General features: G+C 38.2%; 2 protein-coding genes across 9 annotated transcripts in view; one reads left to right on the top strand and one right to left on the bottom strand.

The window, feature by feature from the left end:
• Nucleotides 1-2877: 2877 nt before the first annotated feature.
• On the top strand, nucleotides 2878-4624 carry sf3b5 (splicing factor 3b, subunit 5). Its single transcript, XM_072390767.1, has 2 exons — nucleotides 2878-2999; nucleotides 4116-4624. Exon 2 carries the CDS (start codon nucleotides 4142-4144, stop codon nucleotides 4400-4402), a length of 261 nt encoding a protein of 86 aa, XP_072246868.1. The 5' UTR covers nucleotides 2878-2999; nucleotides 4116-4141; the 3' UTR covers nucleotides 4403-4624.
• Nucleotides 4625-15705: 11081 nt separating this feature from the next.
• oprm1 (opioid receptor, mu 1) overlaps nucleotides 15706-22635 on the bottom strand; it is a 30503-nt gene continuing 23573 nt past the window's right edge. Inside the window, exons 3-7 of one of the 8 annotated variants that reach the window (XM_072390763.1) lie at nucleotides 21637-21812; nucleotides 20447-20625; nucleotides 19939-20125; nucleotides 19344-19379; nucleotides 15706-19250 (exon numbers count right to left, since the gene is read on the bottom strand). In XM_072390763.1, the coding sequence (XP_072246864.1) occupies nucleotides 19245-19250; nucleotides 19344-19379; nucleotides 19939-20125; nucleotides 20447-20625; nucleotides 21637-21812 (584 nt within the window). In that variant the 3' untranslated portion in view covers nucleotides 15706-19244. Of the gene's footprint in view, nucleotides 20126-20446; nucleotides 20626-21636; nucleotides 21813-22635 lie in introns of all 8 variants that reach the window. The other 7 variants (XM_072390764.1, XR_011917010.1, XM_072390761.1 and 4 more) reach the window with 7 other exon arrangements.

Raw genomic sequence — 22635 nt, 5'->3', positions numbered from 1 at the left:
TGCACATCTCAGTTCATTTTCCCCATCCACAAACAACAGCACCTAGAACCACCACCGCGATGATTACGCCACCCAAAACACAGTAATTGGAACAAACATCTCAGAACCTTTGATGAAGCGGTTTTTTTTTTATTTCTTTTTTTTTTATAAGTAGTTTCTGTGTGATCAACCAAAAAAATCAAGTGCATCTGCCACAACCAGCATACAAGCTTTCAGCATTTTAAAGAGAGCGTGGGAGTGATGGAGTTGGCGATGAAGTGCGATGAAATGAAATGAAAACTAGAGATGGAGGAAGACGAGGGTCGATGAGAGCTGGAAAGTGATTGCAGGCACAGAGATGGTTGGAAATGAGAAACTGTCCAAGATGTGAATCACCAGAAGCCATAGACCTCTTATGGCCTGCTGGCTTTGGAAATGATTTATCGACATTGATGGGCCACAGCTTGACCTTGTTGAGAGTGTAAATTGATGTTTTTGATCAATATGTGTTTATGTAATTCTGACAGAGAGGATAACCAGTTTTACAGGACAAAAGAGGACAGCAGGATAACTGTAGCAGCTGGGGTTCATGTTTGGAAGATGCCCTTCAGGGAGACAGTGATCATTACTCTCTCTCTCACACACACACACACACACATCTTTCACATGTGAACAACAAAAACACTCAAACTTTAAATCCTCATTTTATTCATGAACTTTGTATTTTTTTCAACCTAAACTCAAACCTTGAATCTAAAACTCTCAAACTCTAGGCCTAAATTAAGTTTCCCGACACACTGTCTTGAAGCTCTCAGCTATAATGCATGCCTATTACTCAACTGGAAATAAGTGGACTTTAGTAATCAATCAAACACTCTCTAAGGTAATAAGAAGAGTGATAATCTCAGTTCTATTGTACTGTTCATATTACAGTCATTCTACTTTTCATATCACATACTTTTTTCAATAATTCAGTGAAAGCTCAAAAGAATAACAATGCAAAAAGAGCAGGAAAAAAACAGCTTTGGCAAGAAGTGTTGGCAACACTCTTTATTTCTAGAAGATTAATTTAGTTTTTAATCCAATTAAACAGCATTCATTAACAACAGGACATTTAAAGTTAAATTACTTGGACAAAAAAATCCCTCCAAAACATCAGTCAGCCTACCATCAGTTTAATCTTCCAAGTACCATCATTATTCTGGGTCTCTGTTGCAGTTATAGAAAATAATGTTTTTGTCGCAGCAAAGTCATTACATGTCGTTTTGAATTGGATTTTTCCCTCCCTACTCCGATCTGAGCATCAAATATGGAGAAAGAAATAATGAGCAGAGGAGATGAGAAAGGGGGGTGGCGATGGGGTTCGTAAGAAACAAAGATTTTCATGGAGGGAGTGAACCATGACGAAGAGTTGGTGAGAGGATCTGAGCCAATATGACTGAATATGGAATATGGAACTTTTATAAGTGATGAGGGTGAATTGCTTCCTGGACCTTTGCAATGTTTGGCTGGGCTGCCGTGTAATCTGAGGAGAGAACAGATGTGGATTAGCAGTCTAATAAAGAGCTCGCATCAGCATGAACACAGAGGTGTCAAGTGGTAATTAACAGGTGTCACTCTGTGTCAGGTACAAATGCAAACACAACACAGAACTCTACCAATGCTAATTCTAATCTAATTAAAGTTTGTAAATGGTATGGGTAAAGGACTGGAATTGGCTGCTGCATCTGTGAAGAAACTGCGACATTCTGAATGGTCACAGAAGTGAGGGGAAAATGAGCTGCCACACAGATTCAGACTGATTCATTGGCTGATGGTCAAAGACACATTCAGCACGCCTCGATTTCCTACCCAGTGTGATAGATCCACACCATCCAAAGAGAGTTAATACACTTGAATTTACTGCCTTAAACGGAGCTCAACTTAAAGAGTAATTGTCTGACATGGTGTGCAAAAAAGGAAAGGAAAAAGGAAAAAAAATACATTGCGAGAAGTCCATGGTGATTAACAGTGGCCCTTAGAAGATTAGTTATGAAGCTGGGGTGAGGTCAGCAAACAAAAAAAGTGTTTAAAGATTTGACAGGAGTGACATTACTCTCACAAAAAAGGAGAAACTTCTAATCATGAGCAGGAGGAAAGATAATAGCAACATAAATGTAAGATTTTACTTGTTTTCCTGATTTGTTTCTCTTTTAGTTTCAGCTTGAGCCATCAGGTGTTGAAAAAATGTGAATCAGTTCTGTGTCCATGGTGAAGGATTTCACTACAGCAAATCAGTCAATTATAAATATCTATATTATATTTGAGTATTTTGTAGTAAGTGAAACATAAAAAGACCCATTGCATAGCTGCTCAGAAAGGTAAAGGTTCAAAGATCAAAAACATTCAATTTGTAAGAATATCTCATTATTAACCACAGCTTGAACCAAAAGATTTTCATTCCACAAAATATTGTAATTTAGCCGAAGCAGCCTAGTTAACAAAAACACAATTTGAGGCTAAAACAAACTTGTTTAGTTGCACTTTGTCTGTTGGAACTTAGCAAATTAGCAGATACTCAGTTATATTTGCATATTTTAAAATACAATTTTAGGAAAATTTGAATATAGAAATGTGGAAATAAATGTCTTAATGTAAGTAATCAGCCGCCATTGTTTGCATCACTGCAGGTCAAACCTGAAGCCAAAAATTATTGCAGCAGTGATTTGATACAGGACGGAACGCCAGTGGTATTATTTCCAATTAAATACAAAAGCTGTTTCAGGAAGATATTTGCAGGTTTTTGTGCTGTGTAAAATGGTCCATTGATGAATCTTCCGGCGTCTGAATAGCTGTATGCTTGACCTGAATCTACGATCCACCGGAACTAAAGTAAGACACAATGTTCCATCTCGGTTCACTTTGCAGGGGGAACCCACCAGAAGCGCTCGTTAGCCCAACCTGTGTCGAAGTGCAGGCTATTCTGACTCCTACTTTTATACAAATTTTGCCTTCATTTTTTTTAACTCATTGCATTTTAAGTAAGTATGTTCGTTTAATAAAGTCATTATTATGATCCTGAAATTAGATTTAGCCTTTTGAAAAGGGGTAATGTTGTGGACTTTGAAAAGGCTAACACCGGTTAGCTTAGCTCACGTTAGCATGCGAACAAACAAACAAAAGTGCTAGAGGCCATAGAGCCCTGTACATACATTTTTAGGCTATAAAGAGACAAAATTAAGCTTCTTATACACGGTGAGAGAGTGAGACAGATAGTATTTGATTTTACATAAACTAAAACTGACCCGGTGGTTCAGTTGGATACATGCAGTTGCGAGATTTAAAAGGCATTCATGTCCTAATGATGGTGACGATTAAAAGTATAATACTATTAGATTTTTAAAAAAGAAAGTGTTTTAGTAATTAAGATAAAGACAATAAAAGAAGATGACATTTACATAAGCCCAGATGTAATAAATAGGAGTAAAAAGGTACATGGAAATGCATAAATAAAACATTTCTCTTTTTAAGACCTCAAAATATTGTCTGAAAGTGATCAAAAATCCTATGAATACTCTAAAATTAAACTCTTTAAAGAGACAAGCATTTGATCGTGTCTCAGATACAGTCCTGTCCGTTAATCTATTGGCATCTCAATGTTTCAGCTTAATTGAATTGAGAACCCTGAAAATGGCTTAAAATGACTACCCTCAACCTTGCAACTTTCTTTTATACCCATTTCAGCTATTAACAGATAGGACCTGCAGTAACAGATGGACTTACAGAAATGGGTCATGGCCCTACAATCTGCTGTGCAGAGCTATCCTAAAGTCTGCATCAAGGATATTAGTTTGAGTACAACTTTCTTAAGCCATTATTAGATGCAGTGACTCAGTTCCTTTCAAAAGCGCCTGAGGTGGATGAATAGGAAAATGTTTTGGTGAATGTTTTCTGCATTCTGGAGAAAGTTGTGGCTGTATTCCCTCTCTCTGACAAAGTTGGTGGTGGCAGTGGAGACGGTGACCCCAGACTCAGTAAAAGATAACATTTATCTTTAGTTGGCTGATTTAATATTGGTTCTAATATCAATGTGCCGTCTTGTCTTTTTATGCATTAACTTAAATCTGTTCAACTCCTTCTCTTCCTTTTCCATCCAGAGCTTGTAGGACTCATCTCCGCAAGAATGACGGACCGATACAACATCCACAGTCAGCTGGAGCATCTTCAGTCGAAGTACATTGGCACAGGACATGCTGACACCAGCAAGTGGGAATGGCTGGTCAACCAGCACCGTGACTCTTACTGCTCCTACATGGGACACTTTGACCTGCTCAACTACTTCTCCGTTGCTGAGAATGAGAGCAAAGCTCGCGTCCGCTTTAATTTGATGGAGAAGATGCTTCAGCCATGCGGACCACCAGCAGACAAACCTGACGATGCTTAGATAAGTTTGGAGTGTGCGGTCTTGTTTACAGCTGAGTCATTTTCATGGACATTGGCAGTTACTTTCTGCTGGAAAAAAAAGAGAAATCTGACCATTATTTTAATAACTGCCTCCATGTTTACTGCATCATACACTTAAATGACAGAAAATTGAAAAATCTTTGCTGAGGGACCAGTAAAAAAAAAACCTACTTTCTGTCTCAAACAGCTTTCAGAGAAAATATGGGAAAAAAAAGAAAAAAGTAGGGCTGCAAGACCCTGATGAGTACAAGTGGTGCACAATAATATGTCAAGTGTTTGTATTGAGTGAAGATAAAAAGTTATTTTGAGTTGATTAAACATTTTTTCCCCTGAGTTTGTCTGTACAGACCATGATTACATTGACCTTCTTTTGTAATTGGGTGTTAATTTCACAGCCAGCAGGCTCCTGCTCAGTCACTCCTGTGCTTAACATAGTTTAATCCCGGACTCCATTCAGATCTGTGTTTTATAAAGCAGAAACTTAGAAAAATGAAAGTGACACAGGAGGGGGTGTCAACCTTTTCATCATTTTGTGTGACTTGAGTTTCGACACTCTTTGTAAAGTCCATGTTATATTCATACTCATCAAATCAGTCACCGACCTCTCGGGGAGTTATTTTCATTTTTAAAATATGTCACCCATGTGAGGCATAAACGGAGGAGTATTCAAATAAGATGATGTGCATGAACAGTAGATATCTGTTCAATAAGCTTGGCAGAGAGTTATTATCCTTGTAGAAATTTAAAATGTCAGCAAGAAGCTATTTGTGATGTAAAGATGCAGCATCTAAATGGTGTTCTTGACAGAGAAAGTGTCTCCCTGGGGACTCGTTTTCCAAGTTGTGTTAGCACAAACAATTGGTTTATGTTAATGCATGAACCTAAAGTTCTGAGTGCATTTGTCCAAAATGTGGAAGAATAAAGTAGGAAAAGGTATACAGACGGAGTGCGTTTGCTTTTTATGATGTGAAATATTCTCACACAGAGTATGCACTTATTTCCAGTTTCCAGAAACGTAAAACGACAGCATGTTTTCCAGGAGCAGGTGAACTTCCAGATTCATTGACTAAAAAGCCTCTCACAAAGAGAGTTATAAGACCAGAGTCAACATTACGAGCTTCTAAAGGGCTCCACGTTTACTTTGGTTAGTTTTTTTTTCTGAGACTCTGCTGCTCTGGGGCTCTACCAGTGGCTTTTCTATGAATTTTACTGCAAATTTTCACAAAAGTTGAAAATTACCAATTGTTTAGGCACAAACACCAACGACCGACATAAGCAAAAGTATAAAAAGGAAACGGGGCATCCACAGATGTCTGCTGATCAAACAAAGACTTCAGTTAATGTGTCAGATGTTATATCAAATACATAAGATACTGACATTTTTGCTCTCAAACATTCGCTAATGTTGCTGTCAAAATATGGTCCAATGTGTTTGAGGATATCTTCAAGCTTAAGAGCACACTTACATTTGCATTTCATGGATACAGTTTGAGCTCTGCCTCAAACTTTACCCCCCTCCCCTCCCCCAGGCTTCATAGCTGCATGTTCAATGTATCCTGCACAGCAGTGTTGTTCAGAATGTCTTTTGGCCTTTCAGATTCCTCCAACTTTTGTCCGCCCACACAGTCTCTCACACATGCATTTGTGATTGCCCACCTACACAGTGAGTTCACTGATATCATCTGTGCACGACTTAGGATCGACACATGCTGTGTCGCATTCCGAGGATATGGCCGAATGTTGCGTTTGATGTCAATCGTTGAAGGAGCTGAAGATGACTGGTCTGGTTCTGAACTGCACTTATGTGCAACCTTGTTAAACCTGTGGTAACCATTTTTAGAGACACTCGGGGAAGACACCAGCGGTGGATTTGTATCAGAGCCTTTGATCAGCAGCTCAGATTTAATATGCTCACAGCCTTGACATGTTTATATAGTGCAAATCGCTTCAGGCTCATGAAAGTGAGTATCTGCTTGAAGCTGCAGTTGATTTAAGGCTCCTGGCTGCACTGAAGAGGACAGCGTGCTTGGTGAGTGTGTGATTCAAAAGAGTAGCAGGTGTTTAGGTCTGACTTGCTGACTTAAGGTGATTTCATAAAACACTCTGCCACCCCAAATCACACACAAATGCAGACACTTTGCGGGGAGAAGTCATCGTGATATGCATGATGACTCATTGTTGGATCGGGAGGCAAATCAGTCGGCGCCAAGGAAGTTCTTGAACATCATGATTGTGCGTGCATGTGTGTGTTGGAAGGATTCTTTGCAGGGTAAGTCCTTGCCATCTGTTCTCACTGCAAGAGTCAGGGAGACGGTATTACCAAGTCAGGCGTGAAACCGGCCTGGGGTCTGTCAGTGTGCCACACACAGAAACACACAGACATGTAACAATCACAAAGCTGTGACACAAGGAGAAACGAGGCCATAAATAAATATCTGCACCTCTCTTTCTAGCTCCTGCAACAAGTACATACAATTTCAGAGGAAATTAAATTTAATTTCAGGCTTTCAAGGACGACTACAGCGCACCTTTGCAGGTCTAATAGAAATCTCCTCTGCACAGGGTTTTTTATTTTATAAAACAAAATGGTTGCCACCATAAAAAAAATTTCCACACCCAAAGTGTTCCTGTTTCCATGCTACATTTTTTAACAGCTTTCATGCCTTTTTTTCTCCCAAAAGAAATATTATTCTGCAGTAATAAGTGTCTATTAATTTCTGTAAGCATTTTTCCTGCTGCATCCATCCATCCATTTTCTAAACCTGCTTGATTGAATTCAGGGTTGCAATCACTGCATCCATTGGGCGAGACGTGAGAGGGTACAACGTTTCCTGTAGCATTCAAAGGAAAATATAATAACTGCTCAGTTTCCTCCAGCACACTCAAAACAGACTATACTGCACGCTTCGATATCTTAAGGGATTTTTTCTGACCTCGTTATGTCTGGGCGTGGTTCCTTGTAGGTACCATATGGCATCTAGATTTGAAGAGATGATATCAGGAGATATCTGTTGAAAAAAAACTACCAGGTCTGGTTGTTTGCATTTACAGATCTGAGAAGCATGTAACAGCAATTGGGATTTTTTTACTTAAATTCTAATTGGATTTGATGTTTTCATCTGATCTGTGTAACTTGTGTGATGAAGGTGGGACCTGAAGTGATTAGCACCATATATGAGCATGATTATCAGGTATCTTCATTACCTCAAGTAAAACTGGCCAAAAGAGAAAGCCTTTCAGATAGATGCAACAGTCTTGATTTAAATCAATTATTGAGGCAGACCCGAAAAGGAATTCAATGAATGAGGAAGAAAATTTACTTTGTAATGCTTGAGAAAAGTAACATCTGAAAGAAACTGTTTTCCATCAGTGCCGTTAGATTCCAATGTGACAAATCCGGTGTGTTCGGAGGCATGATCTTTCTCCATATTTTTGAAGAAATGGCCAAATAAAGAAAGCTGAAACAAGACCAGCTCTGAAACTGAAGAACTGAAGAACAGGTTTCATGAAGCTACACAGATCACCAATAGGCACAGGACAACACGCTGAGTCAGATGTAAGCAAGATGGGACGCAAAAGTCTTCTTTCAGACCTGCTGACCGTTTCTGGAAGACATGTTCTTCAAGTAGTAGCACAGGAAGAAGTCTGCAGCATTCAAAGAGACTGCTGGTTACCAGCAAATGTGTTAAAGATGACTAAATAAAGGCCCGACTCCATCAACGGAAGGTTTATCAGGGTTTATGAAAAGAAAGGAAGTGCTACCAGTCGGCTGAATATTTAATATATAAGACCAAATATAATATAAGACCAAACATTTAATTGTCCCATTGTGTCTGAGAAAATTAGGCAGAATTCTGTTGCCTAAGAACTGAGGATACTTCTACGTTCCTTTGAGAAAGACAACGATCACTTTTCCTCTGTTAAACTTTTGAGTTTGATGTTCAATGATAGATAAGACTGACTGGTGGAATTTAATTTGCTCAACCTTCAAGTGAATCCGGAGGACAACAATTAGCCTAATAATCGTGGACATGGAGTAGAGAGACTATTCCACCAGAGCGCCATAAAAACAGCATTGAACGCTCATATTGGAAGACCAATATTTGCATTAAAAACAGTTTAAATTAAGTTCTGGAAATGACAGATCACATAATATCAGTTAAAATGAAATGCTTAATAAAGAACCAGCCGCAGCCCCCAGCTGAGGAATCACTTCAAATATTTCTTACTTCAAACTTGAATTTTTACATACTTTAACTTTCTTCCAGACCAGTTTTTACGGTGTCGATGTAAATCTACATGAAGAAAAAGGGGAAAATTCATATTCTGAGACAAAACTGAAACGGCCAGAAATACAAGCTTTTACATGCCGGCACACCACTAAAATGTTATCCCACTGGCACAGTTGCTCAGCATGCTTTACTCTGACTGAAAATATAACGTTTGGTAATTATAACAATTAAATTAAACATTTCTGCTGAATAGTATCACTGACAGTTTTTCTTACAGTCTTTGTTCATCTTATAGAATGTGTTCAGGCCTCATTATGAGAATAAATAAGCGGCAGTTCTGTTGCAATTGCAGCGTCCCTTGAGTCTGATATGCCTTTATCTCTAAATGTTTAGGGGAGCACTGTATTTTTTTATTTTATTTTTTTACAGAAGTGAATCAACACTCCATCTCTGTTTCCAGTTAGAAAGCCTGTCATAGTTAAGTGGGTGGTTTAAAAAAAATTAAACCCGTCGTGTAAAACAAGGTTACTGTTGATTCTTACTGCTTTCAGTCCCACTAAAGCCAAAGTGAGAATTTATGCCAAGTTTTCCCGAACCTTGCTCAGGAAATGTTTTCAAATGAAATGATAACATCAGCTGCACTTCACATGCCACACGCTGAAGTCTCAAAGCATATGAAAGATAAAGTGGGAGAATGGTTATTTGAGTTTCTGTGATTAGAATCTGATGGGGAATTCCAGTTACAATCAACTAAATTCTCCAGAACAGAACGCCTTCCTATCCTACATGTGATTGTCTGTAAAGCTCAGTCTCTTTTCAGAAATATCCCTGGTGAGAACATCTCTGTGTGAAGAATCACAGCAACAAAACAATAACAAACATTTTTCCATATCTGTCACAGATGGTCTGCAGGGATTCTATATTAAGGGGGTGAGGTTGAGGCATCCTGACAGTGGTGCAGATCAGATGCTGTCCTTACTTGTATGGAGACAAAAGAAAATTGAGAGCACGCAGAAGATTGCATGAACCCTGATTACTGCACCTTGTTCTCCACTTTTACTTTAATAACTTGTGATGCACTTAATGTTTTTATATGCAAGTGATTTACTGGGGTAATGTTCACAAATACTTTTATGGTTAACGATTGGAGTGGAAATCTCTCTCCAGCGTATGCAAAAAACTGCAGATGACTGAGGTTCAAGTTTTATAAGCCTTATTTTTGAATATCTCTGCACATTTAACATTTCAGCCTATGTGAATGCACACAGTTTAAGTTGTGGAGCTGAACAAAGCTATGCAAGTAGCACCTGGACTGTGCTGTTAGTACCTTGGCATAAAAAGAGCCAAATGCACAGCTGACGGTTGAAAAGATCTGGGATTTGCATCAGAATGAGAACAAAAATGCAACAATCATGTTATCAGTCTTCAGATGTTTCCTATTTGAGAAATGAGATATAAATAGGGACAGACTAATGGGAGCTGTAAATACAGCCTTTTAAATTATGCAGCCACTTTCTATGTCGATCATGACCATTTTGAAGAGGGTTGAATTTACATATTCTAAGTGTGTACAACGCCGTACCTCCATATTCATCAGTTTGTGAAGGAAACTGAGGAAGGAAAATCCATTGTTTGTTGTTCATCCTTTTCCCTATAAGTGACAGTTATCATTCAAAATTGACTGTCACACAGTATTAAAAATAATAAGTTTGGCTTTTAAAAGCGTGTTTTAAAAGCGTGACGTTTTACAATTACCTTCAGATTGAAAATGTGGTATAAATGTGAGGGTTTCTCATCCTCCGAACCAGAAATTTTCACATCAAACGATCGCTCCTTCATTTTATTCTTATTCGGTTTTTACAGAGAGGTTTGTTTATGTTTCTTTCGTCACCTGTTTTATGGAACATTTTATTTCTAAGAAGATGGCATAAATTGACGCTTCCAAGCTGTTTATGATAATGATAATGATATGATAACCTATGACTATAATCTATGATGTGCCAAGTACAGTAAGTCTTTACTATGAGTGGAGACGGTGGAAAGTGCCACAAAGATCACTGCAACACATTCAAAACAATAATCAACTATAAGAATATAACCTGTCAATGCTACCAGGAAAGCTGCACTCCGTACTTCCTAGCAAACTAGTTGAGATGAACTGTGCGATCGACACCTTTCGATTGTCAGAAAAAATGTTCTGTATCTCTTGGGTCTTGTGAATTTAAGGTTACCCATCACTGTGGAAGGAATGTTCGTCAGACTCTGTTTGTTTCTGTATGGATGGAATTTTGAGTTGTATAGGCAGATATATTGCTTTTTTTTCTTAAAGCAAAAAAAAAAAACACCCCCTCCTCTTATTTTTTAATGATATTCACTTACGTGTGGAGTAAAGTAGTCATTTAAGGAGGCAGCAGAGTGAAACAGCTTTCCCATTGCTGGAGACTTGGATATTTGTAGCCAGGGCCAAAAAGTAATTTACCTCAATATACATGTACTTTTTCCATTTTCCACTTGGCAACACCACCCACAGAGTATTCCCATGAGATGTTATTGGCTGCCTACTGCTATGGGCAAAAATTCAAAAGCCTCATGCAGAGCTTCATGTTATTTTCCAAGTTGTCAGCTTTAATTCTTTTTCTCACCAATTTTTCTGATATCAATGCAAAATGCACAACAATGTCCTGGTCAAAATGGAAAAATTATTTGGTATTTGAGTATTTCCTCTTCTGTTTTCTCTCTTTTTAGTGAAATTTATAAGAAATAGAATACAAACATCTGAAAGAGAGACCAGTTAATGTAAGAAGCCTTAATCCTGAGTGCCCAGATTTGTTAAATTTAAACTTTGAGCACCTGTTCGGATGTTAATCACCTGTTCTAATGAGCAGAGAAGTAGTCAACAAAATGAGATAAATGATCTTTATGTGTATTAAGTGAGAGAGTGAAAAAGGGGAAGGATTTGCTAGCTTAAGTACAAAACCTGTTATTGTTTATCGCGTTAATTCTACTGTCATATGTCAGCACAGCTTCACTTACAGAGGGTGTTCAAATAAATCAGAGAATGATCTTGAGATATCGGCAAGTCCAACAGTGCAAAGAAAATAGTATGCAGGGGTTTTTTTGTAGCTTACTTTGTGTGTGTCGCAGGATCGTCGCCTGTGGAAGAAAAGGTCACGAGTTCACTTCACCAGAATGTTTGTGTGTATGTTCTCTGCACACTCTGTCACAAACAAAATAGTTCCAGTTTTATTTCACTTTGGCTACACAAATGATGAAATAGAGGTCACAGAGGCATGATAATGAAACTTTGATAGACAATCTTTTAGTTGGCAGGGGTGGGAACTGCAGAGCAAAGCACTTGCAGGAGGACAGGGTAATGAAATGGAATGGATATATGGGAGTAATACCTGACAGGATGGTGCTCCTGCCCCACATTTAAGCTGAGCTATTGCCAATGAAAAATGGATTCAGCAATATTTCCTCTGATTTAAACCAGTTGCCTAAGTTGCTGCCTATTTGCAACCAGCAGACACTGGAGGAACACAGAGTGAGGAAATAAAAACAAACTGCACCCTGCTGGGTTGGTACAGCAGTGGCTGGTCGGTCAGCTGACAAATTGAGACTGTTTGCTGAATAGCTGCTTTAATGGCACAGAGACAGATGGGGTGTTTGGCAGTCATACCGGACTCAGAGGCCCATCTTGATCATTTGCTTAATAGCATAAATTCAGTCAGTTGGCTGTTTTCTGTTTCTGGCTTCCTTTCTATCTGTTTTCTTCAAACAGTCCATGACAATAAGTCCCAACACCCCTGAGCTTCTGTCTGCAGCATCAAGTTCTCACCCTCTTGATGTGCTGTGAACCTTGCCAGCAAAATGCTATGTTCCTCTTGGTTATATGATGAAGGTCAGCTAGCCATTCATCAAGTGTGAAATAGCCTGAAGAAACTACGGCTATGTGATGGTGCTGGCATATCAAAGCCTGGAAGAATTCAGTTGGATCTGGCACACTCTGAACAGAAAAATCTCACTTTGTTTTGCTGCAGCTGATTGGGGTTTCATAAAGGATTTATGTGTATTTCCTAAAAATCTCATTATTTTTTCAAGTGATTGCCAGCTTGGATCAGATAGGAGCCTGTTGACGTGAGGTTTTGGTTAAGACTTTTGCAAAACCACATGCAGCGGGGGAACAAATAAAACCTTTGGCTTCTTCCCTGCAGTCCTCAGAGCAGAACAGTGATGAGCAGAATGAAACAGATAAGAGTCAAAGCCCTAAATGCCTTACCCAGTTAGACTAATTCATGACGACTGCAGAATTTACATCATTCCACTGATAACCCTGTAAACATTAAACAATCATGTTCTTTTTTAAATATCATATCATAAATCATGCTGCACTACACATCAGTGCAGAATAACTATGAATATGTTTACATGTATCTTATCAAGTATTTAGAATTTGAGGAAAACTTTAACAGGACAAAACATTTAACATTTGTATGATGTAATTTACAGTCCCAATAAAGAAATGAGCCGTAGTATTGCACTGCCAACAGATTTTTTTTTTCTTATTCAACAGTGATGTCACACAAATCCTTGCTTTTTACCATAATAAAACACTTAACCTTTTAAACTCAAAGTCACTTAACATATATTTGGCAAGTAAGCTTTGGTTTGGCTGATTAACACAAAACCAAGTCTGAATGTGAGCTGTGTCTCAGCAGGCCGAGGGGACAGCCAACAAGCATTTGATAATAATCGCTACGACAGGACTAAACATACTGCCATCTCCGATCAGACGATGCCTGGCTCTTTAACAAGCCCATCCATGACAGGAAAGATTTGTAGGCTTGTACGAAGACATACACGGAAAACGTCAGTGCACCTCTGATTTGACACGTTTAACATTTTTTTGCAATGAAAAGATTAAAACTAATTTGATTGTAGCTGAGGCAATCCAAGTCCTACTGTGATCAAACAAAATGGTGTGGGGACAGGTTTCCATTAGCTCTCCATCAACTCTTTGTGGTAAGAAGTATCAATCGTTAAATGAGTGGGTCGTTGCTTTGATGAGAGGCCTGCCTGAAAATGAAAGCAGCCCCAATAACTGAGAACAATGCATAATTTATAAACGCTCAAAATAAATAGAAATAATGGATTGTTGATGGTTCAGTAAGTGGACAGTAAGTCCACTGACTTTAGAAAAGAGCTTAAAATCTAAATGAATTAAATGTAGTATCACTCCAGAAAATAACAGACTTTCCATTGTAGCTCATTTTCTGCAGAAAAAACACTCAAATATTCCACCCACATGCCCACTGAGGGTACATAATCGTTCCCTCTTTCTCCATTACTTGAACTATTGGTTTTACAGTTCACTTGAGTCATCAGAGTAGATTTCACGTCATTTCCCAAGGACAAAAAAAATCAACAAGGGCTTATTTCGCTGAAATGCTTGTGTTCGAGTACTCGTGCTTCAAAATGTCTCTGGAGCCTCAGTCATGAATATGTTTTCAGATTCTTCTGTCATGTGGAAAGAAATTACAATTTCTTTCAATTGTAAGGTTTTTAGGATCAAGGCATAATAAAAAAATCCTCATCAGACAACACACGATATATATTAAACTGTGTCATTATTCATTTAATGAGCAAAGCCAAAATGTAGAAGAGAAAAAGTTCACTGTTACAGCTTAAGTAGAAATTAAGAGCAGCCAACCATTTTCAAGTTCAAAAGAACTCGGGAGCCTATCCCAGCTGTCACTGGGAAAGAGGCAGGTTACAGCCCGGACATGTCACCAGTCCCTCACAGAGACATGTTAGAGACACCAGTTAGCTTTTTCAGGGGATGGGAGGAAGCCGGAGTTCCTGGAGAGAACATGCAAACTCCACACAGAAAGGCTGGGATTGGAACCAGGAAGTCTTGCTGTGAGGCGATGGCCCTAACCACCACACCGCTGCGCAGCCCTATGAAAGTTCATGACAGTACTTCGATGACAGAAAGTTTCATCTCTCTGAAGGAACATGGCAGAACAGCTTAGATTTCCTCAGCTGCATCTGAACATACCACAAGACTTGCTGAACAACTTCAATGAACTGAGGCAACATTGTAAATATGTCAGAATATGATAATATCATTCAGAGAGTTGATACATCAAGTTATTGATACTAAAGGAGGTTCTACAAGGTGTTGAATCATGTGGGGCGCTTCGTTTTACACACATTGATTTTTTAAAAATTATTATTTATAACCCTATATTTTAAACCTTTGCGATATAGAGCTCACTAAATGTCATGAGGTGATGAACTGTAGTTCCAGGAGGTATGAAGCCGCATTCGGGCCAATTTGTGTAAAACGCAGATGGAAGCATGAATTAGTATTTCTGAGATTAAAGTTGTAATTTACAAGAAAAATGTGAATGTTTTTTGAGATTTAATTTGTAATGTCATGAGAAAAAAACATTTGCTTAATGATTTAGGCTTTGCTTAACTTTTCAAGGTCTGACAGACCTCAACACACTGGAAGCCATCACATGCTGTTTTCACGAGCTGCCGTCATGTGATTTAGTGGATGACATCATACATGACAACTGATTATGTCACTAGAACAAATTCCTGTTGTGTAACGCTAGATCAAATTTTCATCATTAGAGTCTTGGGTGGACACTGAAATGTGACTGTTTACAAGAAAACAATACACCGATTTCTGTGACCTTTTCCTAACAAAATTACCACTTGAATCTCAATCAACATTAAATCATTTTCCTCGTAAATTTATGGCTTTAATCTTGGATAATGTCGGATATTTCTCTGAATATGATCCCCTCTTCCCAGCTCCATGATAAGTATTGTTTATAACCTATGCCTCCACAGTGACTTGCCATATTGCTAAAAGATGACTGAATGAGGTATGTATCCCATGATTCTTTGATATTGTTCATTGTTATTCTCTGAGTGTAGCGGGGAAAAAGCAGCATTGTATTTTCAGATGAGACTGGATAATTGCTTGTGCATTTAAAAAAAAGTCCACACAATGCACATGATTTTCTATTCTTTTTATTTGGACTTATTTATTCCATAGACAATGCACTGATTTACTTTAATACAAAGACTGTGTTTCAGGATATCATCCACAAATGAGAAATTGTTGTTTATACATTAGATGACAAGAAATGCAATTACAAGACTGAAACACATGATTGAGACATTTGAGAACATGTTATTCTGTGGTGTACAAAGGAGTCATATTTCACTAAATGTATGTTGCTCATGGAATACCAAATACCCCCCTTTGTGCCTTGGAAAGTGTACCAATTTTCACCATCTTAATCTAAATAAGATTAAAAGCACTACAACTGCCATAATAGCCCCACAAACTAATTTCTGATGCTATGCCTGTGAAGCTCTTTGCCGACTATTGAAATAACAGATGCTTTATCTTCAGACATATATAGCAAGTTTGTCATCTGGGGTGTGCAGTAATAGCTCATAGTGTGTCTGTGCTATGATGACCTATAGTAACCATGGAAGAACATGCGTGCCTTCCAGGACTAGTTCAACAGCATTTTTTTTCTAGAATAACCCTTTCAATATATATGATATATATATATATATATATTTGAAGTAAGTTTTTTTCTTAGACAATGTAATTTAACAACAGCTTTTTGGGTGCATTAATAGGTCTCGATATACAATATGGAGAGAAAATGAAAAATCAGTCCTTGAAACAGCTAACACATGTAATCAAAGAAAACATTCATATTTACAATGTGAACTTTTTATCTTTTTTTGTGTGTGTGTTTCTATTTTTTAAACCATAATTCTTGGGTGTGGGTTTAAGCAAGGAAAGATTCCATCCTGACACCTTTTTTTCTGAACTCAGTATCGTCAAAATGTTCAGGGACACAACAGCCTCTCTTCTTTACCTAAATAGACAAGCAACAACCTTAAAATAAAGGAAATACAAAGAAAAGCAATCTCCCGGCATTTTAGCACTTATGTGAAGCTGTCACGCAAGGAGTACAAAAAGGAGATATGTAGAAAAAATGTATGTTTTTCTGAGGCTGAAAACATGCATTTGGTTGTTTAAAGTGACCACCAACACAAAGCTTCTGACCTAAAACACGACCTTAAAAATTCTGACTGGGGCTGCTAAAATGCTCTGAAAGTTCAGGGAGATGTTCAGATTTGCTGCTGAATGCAGCTTGCTTTTATTTTTCCGCTAACACTAAATGAGAAATGAGGTTATAATGCTCTAACTTTTGAGTGTTTTTATTAGATCTAGAAGAATTTTTTTTTACCCGTATGAGCAGTTAATATTAACTTGATAATATTAGCTTCTAAAAATGTATTAAGCCTTTTAGTGATGGGGGAACCAGAGTCTGATTAAACTTGGGCTGGCAGACGCGTTACTTTGATCTCCTTATCTGTGGTGTGGTGTTTCAAGACCGTGCCTCAAAGAGGAATCGGTGTCAACCGTCCGTGGCCAAACGGCAGATGAGGGATATGTAAATATGTGAGAATAAAATAGCCAGTCAAGTAATTTGACCAAAACATGTCAGACATTTCATTCAGACCTCAGACACAATTTGGCTACTTCAGTAGTTCTGACACTTAGTTTAGTTTTAAGCTTCCCTTTTGTTTTCTTTTTGCTCCTATTTCAGTTTTTCTGATGAGGTTTTTCTGTTGTGAGGTGACGTTGTTTTCTACTACAACATTAATCATCTTCTCTTACAACCTTTTACATGAAAGGATGCAATGAAAAGGCTCCTCGACAGCTAAATGTTTACATTATGTGTTGTGTGAAACCTCACATTCTGTACATTTAGTTGCACATAAAAAGAAAAAAAAAACTCTACGAACATACATCTGACATAGAGCTCGAGGTGGCTCACGTCCCAACAGTAAACTGCTGCTGCTTCTTTCAGGCACTTTATTATGAGTAACAGCCTGAAATCCTAAAAACTATAACCAATGATATTATTTTATATCTGATTGTGTCCACAGTATGGAATCGGCATTACTATTCTCTCAAAATATAAGATAAATTAGTTCACTTCTGTATATTTTCAAATGCAGGTTAAATATTTTTACACACTGATTTATACACACCTCTTGAGTTAAAAAGACAGATTCAGAATGACTATATCTATATTAAGGAACACATTGAGCCTCGTGGTTTCACATTTATAGAAAAGCAACAGAATACTTACTATACTTTATAAGGGAGATTACACTAATACAATCCTGTTTATGTTGGTAGAACTTCTTAAAAAGGACTTATTCACAGATTAGCGCATAGAGCTGCTGAAAAAGGCATCTTGAACATATAGCACACAGAGCGACATGTAAGCACAAGCTAAATTAAACATTATACCAGATGTACAATCCATCTTTTCTCACTCCTTGAGTTCTCCAGAGGAAAAAGCGATTCCATTTAAGCCCATATCTGGTATAATGGCTTTTAAACTGTGGTAAATCATACACAGGGAAAACCAAGTGTTTGCACTTTATCCCTTACAGCATGCTCTGTGAGCTGTACAAACATGCTAATTCATCTTCTTTGCCGCTTTGTAGCTTCCACTGTGGTTTCCTGTTTGTACATTCAGAAGTCTGTCAGGTTTTGCGAAGTGAGAACAATGATCTCCCACGCCTTATATAAACTGTATGGTGAAGTCTTAGGAAAGAAATGGAAATGATAAATCTGTTGATGAAACAGTGCAGTTGCAACAGCAACATATCTCATAATCCTGAAGAGGCCAAAGCCAGTGGGGAGCTGAGCAGATCATTGAATGGTGTAAACTGGGAATGTCAACCCGTGCTGTGTCCATACAAAAGCAGGCCTACACCCACAGTTGGTGCGCATGACTTTGAATTCAACCTTGCATGCAGTGAAGCCTTCGTGTGGGCGGAGAGCCATATAATCTTTGAGCGGTTACCCTCATAAATCCACATTTCCCACAACTCACGCTTCTTTTACAAGTGGAACTGATTCATAAAGATGACATCTGGAGAAAAAGTGATAGATGGATATGAGAGAATATGAACAAACACAATTAATTGATTTGTTTTTACAACCTAAAGAATTAGCGATAAGCTGAGGCTCAGGACTCAGATCAATGAGGCAGAAAGAATGAAACAACATCATATAACTGCCTTCTAATAGTGGTTTAATAGATCTGTCAATGCATCTGTGTCCATACTGTATAATATTTCTATCCAGATTGTGTGTATTTCACTAATAATGCTCACGAAAATTAGATCAAAATATTTGTTATAATTTAGTTCAACAACTTCTTCAATTAGGAAGCCATGTTGTTTTAAAGACACTTTTCTGTTTAGTCTGACCTCTCCTATGTCTGCATCTGTATCAGTCAGGTAAATATAGTAAGTGAACAGCACTACAGTTAAACTAGCAAGGCCTCATGAAAGCGGTCTGTGCTAATCAGTCTCAGTCACGTTTTGGGTGTGCAGTGTGCACGTTTGTTTTTGTGTGGGTGATTAAATCCCTGTAGTGACTTGCGTGACTTCTGAGTTGAGATCATCGTTGGCAACGCCACCACAACAGCTCGAGTCCACCGACGACCCCTCCAAGGCTAGTCATACCTGCAGAGGGAGTAGAACGCATATCTATGCCCTGATGTACACACCACTGAGTAATACTGTGTCAATTCAACCAATGTCTTAAAATTTCCCCACCTCAGATATTTGATTTTGCTCTGGTGAAAGCTGAATCTATATGACAGAGAAATCCCAAATATTAGAGCGAGGGGTATTATCAGGCTCATGGGTATTTATCAGGTTACAGCCACTTTTACAGGCGATGGGTCAAATTTAAAAAACACACTTAAATTATCAAGCAACTTTGGGTTTTCAAGAATCTCCTGAAAGTTTTGTTTGTTAATATTTTAGCTGCAGCTCTCTGGTCAGATTGTCACTTTTTATCTGGATGTTTGTTGGATACAGGCTGCCAAAAATGGGTCTGAACAATTTGTAAAAGTTGATTTTTTTTTTGCAAACTGTTACTAGAATAGTAAATTATTCATATGGTATTTATTTTTACTTTCATTTTCTTTTTGCTTTGTAAAATATTTGTTATGTTTTAAAGCCACAGCTGTTTTAATCTGGCAACAGCTGGACTGTAAATATGGTCCAGGATAAACATTTCTGCATTCAAATAAAAACTCATGTGGCACAAATTAAAAAACAAATACCCAAAGAAAACAGTCTGCTGTGGAAATAATGAAAAGTTAATTGTATATATTATTTTGTAATTAATTGTAAAGACACTGACTACCTGTTGATTAGACCTCTCGCCTGTGTTTGCACTGTTGTGTTCACGCTGTGGGAGCTTGCGGCTGGTGGCTCCGGTTCTGGAGGAGTTCTGCATCTCCAACACCGAAGGACTTGGGGTGCAGAACTCACGGAAACAACGCTTGAAGTTCTCATCCAGGTAGCCATAGAGAACCGGGTTCAGACTACTGCAGGGGGGCAAAAGAGTTGAATGGCCATAAATCAGCTTTATCTCTAACTTGTTAGCATTTCTACATTATTTCACATTTCTATTCGCTATCGCGTGGAATGTAAATTTTTAAACCATCTTAAGCCATTTTACAAAAGGGCTTCTATCAAACTATGAGTAAATAGCACAGTTTCTTTACTCTCTAAAATAAGATCATAAAAGAATACACAGTCTTACAGTTAGAAAACAATAAGCAGCAAAATTTCACAATAACATACAAATCTCTTGAAGTCATGTTCAAATACCACAGCAAGCCAATTTGTCTCTGCTGGGTTCGCACCTGTTGGTGTAGCCCAGAGCGATGCAGAAATGCCAGGTGATAGTTTGCAGCGTGGAGGTGGGGATGTTGATCAGAGCTGTGATGATGACAAAGACGTGAATAGGAGTCCAGCAGACGATGAAGACGGCAACCACCACCAGGACCATGCGGGTGATCCGACGCAGGTTCCTGTCCTTTTCCTGTGAGTGCATTTACAGAACGGGTGTGGAGGAAGTACGTGGTTTAGTATTGAGGACAAGTCGGAGAATGTGATGACGAAAAACAGGTAAAAGTGGTGTAGGGAAGATGATAATGGTGGAAGGAGGATAGTGGAAAGTCCAAAGCAATGATGGAAGTGGGGATTAAATGAATATAGGCTGATGAGGAACAAAATAAACAACTTTTATGTTGCATTTATATCTACTTTGAATACACAACACACTCCCTCTGGGGCAAAATGAAGCTGTATCAGAATAAGGGCTCAAAACATGTCAAATGACTGCAATGTCAAGCCACAAAAATCCTGACTTAGCTAGATTTTCATTTAAGCATCCATAAAAAAAAATACTTGTAAGGCAGTAAAAAGAGATGGCCTAGGTTTTGGAAATCAAGAAACACATGGTTGAGTTTAGCCATCAGATCATGTGAACACTGGCCTTCCGAGAACAATAAGCAGCTTAATTAAGACTGCTACATTCTTGTGCTGTGGACTGATGTAGCTGTTAAGTGCTCTGGAATGAAACTGGGCAGAAATAACACTTTATTGCAATGAGTTCATTGTAAACAAATAAAGAATAATGAGTAGGTTTTTCCTCCATGAGCTGCACAGGTGAAGTGTGTAGTTTCTTAACTCTTTAATCCAAATGGGATGATAGCATCCAAATACAGCCGCAGCATTTTCCTTCTGCCTAAATTTAGGCTGGTGGGTGTTAGAGGGGTTTAATTTAAACCAAACCACAGCCTCAGGCTTGAGCTGATTTTCCCTAATAGCTTTGTTTTGAGAGTAATGAATGTAATGTATTTCAAGCATGCCCTGAGCAGTCCTACACTGTGCTTCAATTCTCTTAAAGTGTATTAAATCAGTATTTGAATGAATAGTGAGTGTACTGATACTAATCAAGCTGATCTGCATGTAATTTAAGGTCTTTGACACAGAATTAAAGGAAGAAAGTCTTGCTAAATGTAACTCATTCATTTCGACTAAAAGGTACCTGGGAGCCGGACAGCATTCGCACACTCTTGAGTCGCAGTATCATGAGGCCGTAGCAGATGGTGATGATGAGGACGGGCATGATAAAGGCGAAGATGAACACGCAGATCTTCAGTAGGGTGTCCCAGTACCAGGAGGGGTGAGGGAAAATCAGCTTGCAGTCAACAATATTGGAGTCTGTGCAGGGTGGTTGAGTGGGACATATATTGTCAGTTCACGTGTTTATACAAACATTCATTACATTTGCCATTACAAGAAGTGATTTGTATTTACTTTGCATTTACATTTGCTAACAAGTGTACTGTTATGTAAAGGTTTGGCATTAATAGTAAAACATTAAATGTGGGACTTTATGGCCACTTGGAGTTGTTCACTCAGCCCTTATATACTGAAATATCTCTTTCTAAATCCACAAGCCTTGTTTGCACATCCAGCAGATACAGAGCTTCATTAGTGGTCAAAGGGGCACTCGTATATGATGTGTTCATTAAAGATGTGTTTACTCTGTTAAGGCTGGTGTGTGTTTAAATGGTATCTCTAAGGATAAATTTGACACTAATGAGCCTTTTGTGTTTAAATATGCTGTGTGAGATTTCCAGTGATTAATGTGTCTGACTGGGAATTAAATTATCTGAATCCCGAGGTCATTAAATCATCGCTCTGTCCTCAAACAACACAAGGCTGGTCTATGCAAGATGATGTCTTTCTTAGACAGTCTCACAAAAAAAAGGCATTTCTTAATATGTATAATGGGAGAAAGCATTTTTAAGCATCATGTGTCCATCCATATCTTAAAGGTGTCATTCTTTTTCAAAAGTGAATCCAAAACCATCTTCTGAAAAGCCGTAAATAAAGAAAAACATGTTCCCAAACTAGGCTGCACAGTGTAACCAGAGGGTGCTGCCACAGCTGAAGAAGTTATTTGAACTGAAAATACAACATATCAATAAGAGAATAAATGGAGAAAGCTCTTCTTGGAGAATTAGTTTCAATTCTTGGA

Source organism: Leuresthes tenuis, unplaced genomic scaffold (assembly GCF_036924035.1).
Source record: "Leuresthes tenuis unplaced genomic scaffold, fLeuTen1.0.hap1 SCAF_8, whole genome shotgun sequence".
Classification (NCBI taxonomy): domain Eukaryota; kingdom Metazoa; phylum Chordata; class Actinopteri; order Atheriniformes; family Atherinopsidae; genus Leuresthes; species Leuresthes tenuis.
Note: the sequence above shows the minus strand (reverse complement) of the source record. Positions and strands in the feature narration are given on the sequence as shown.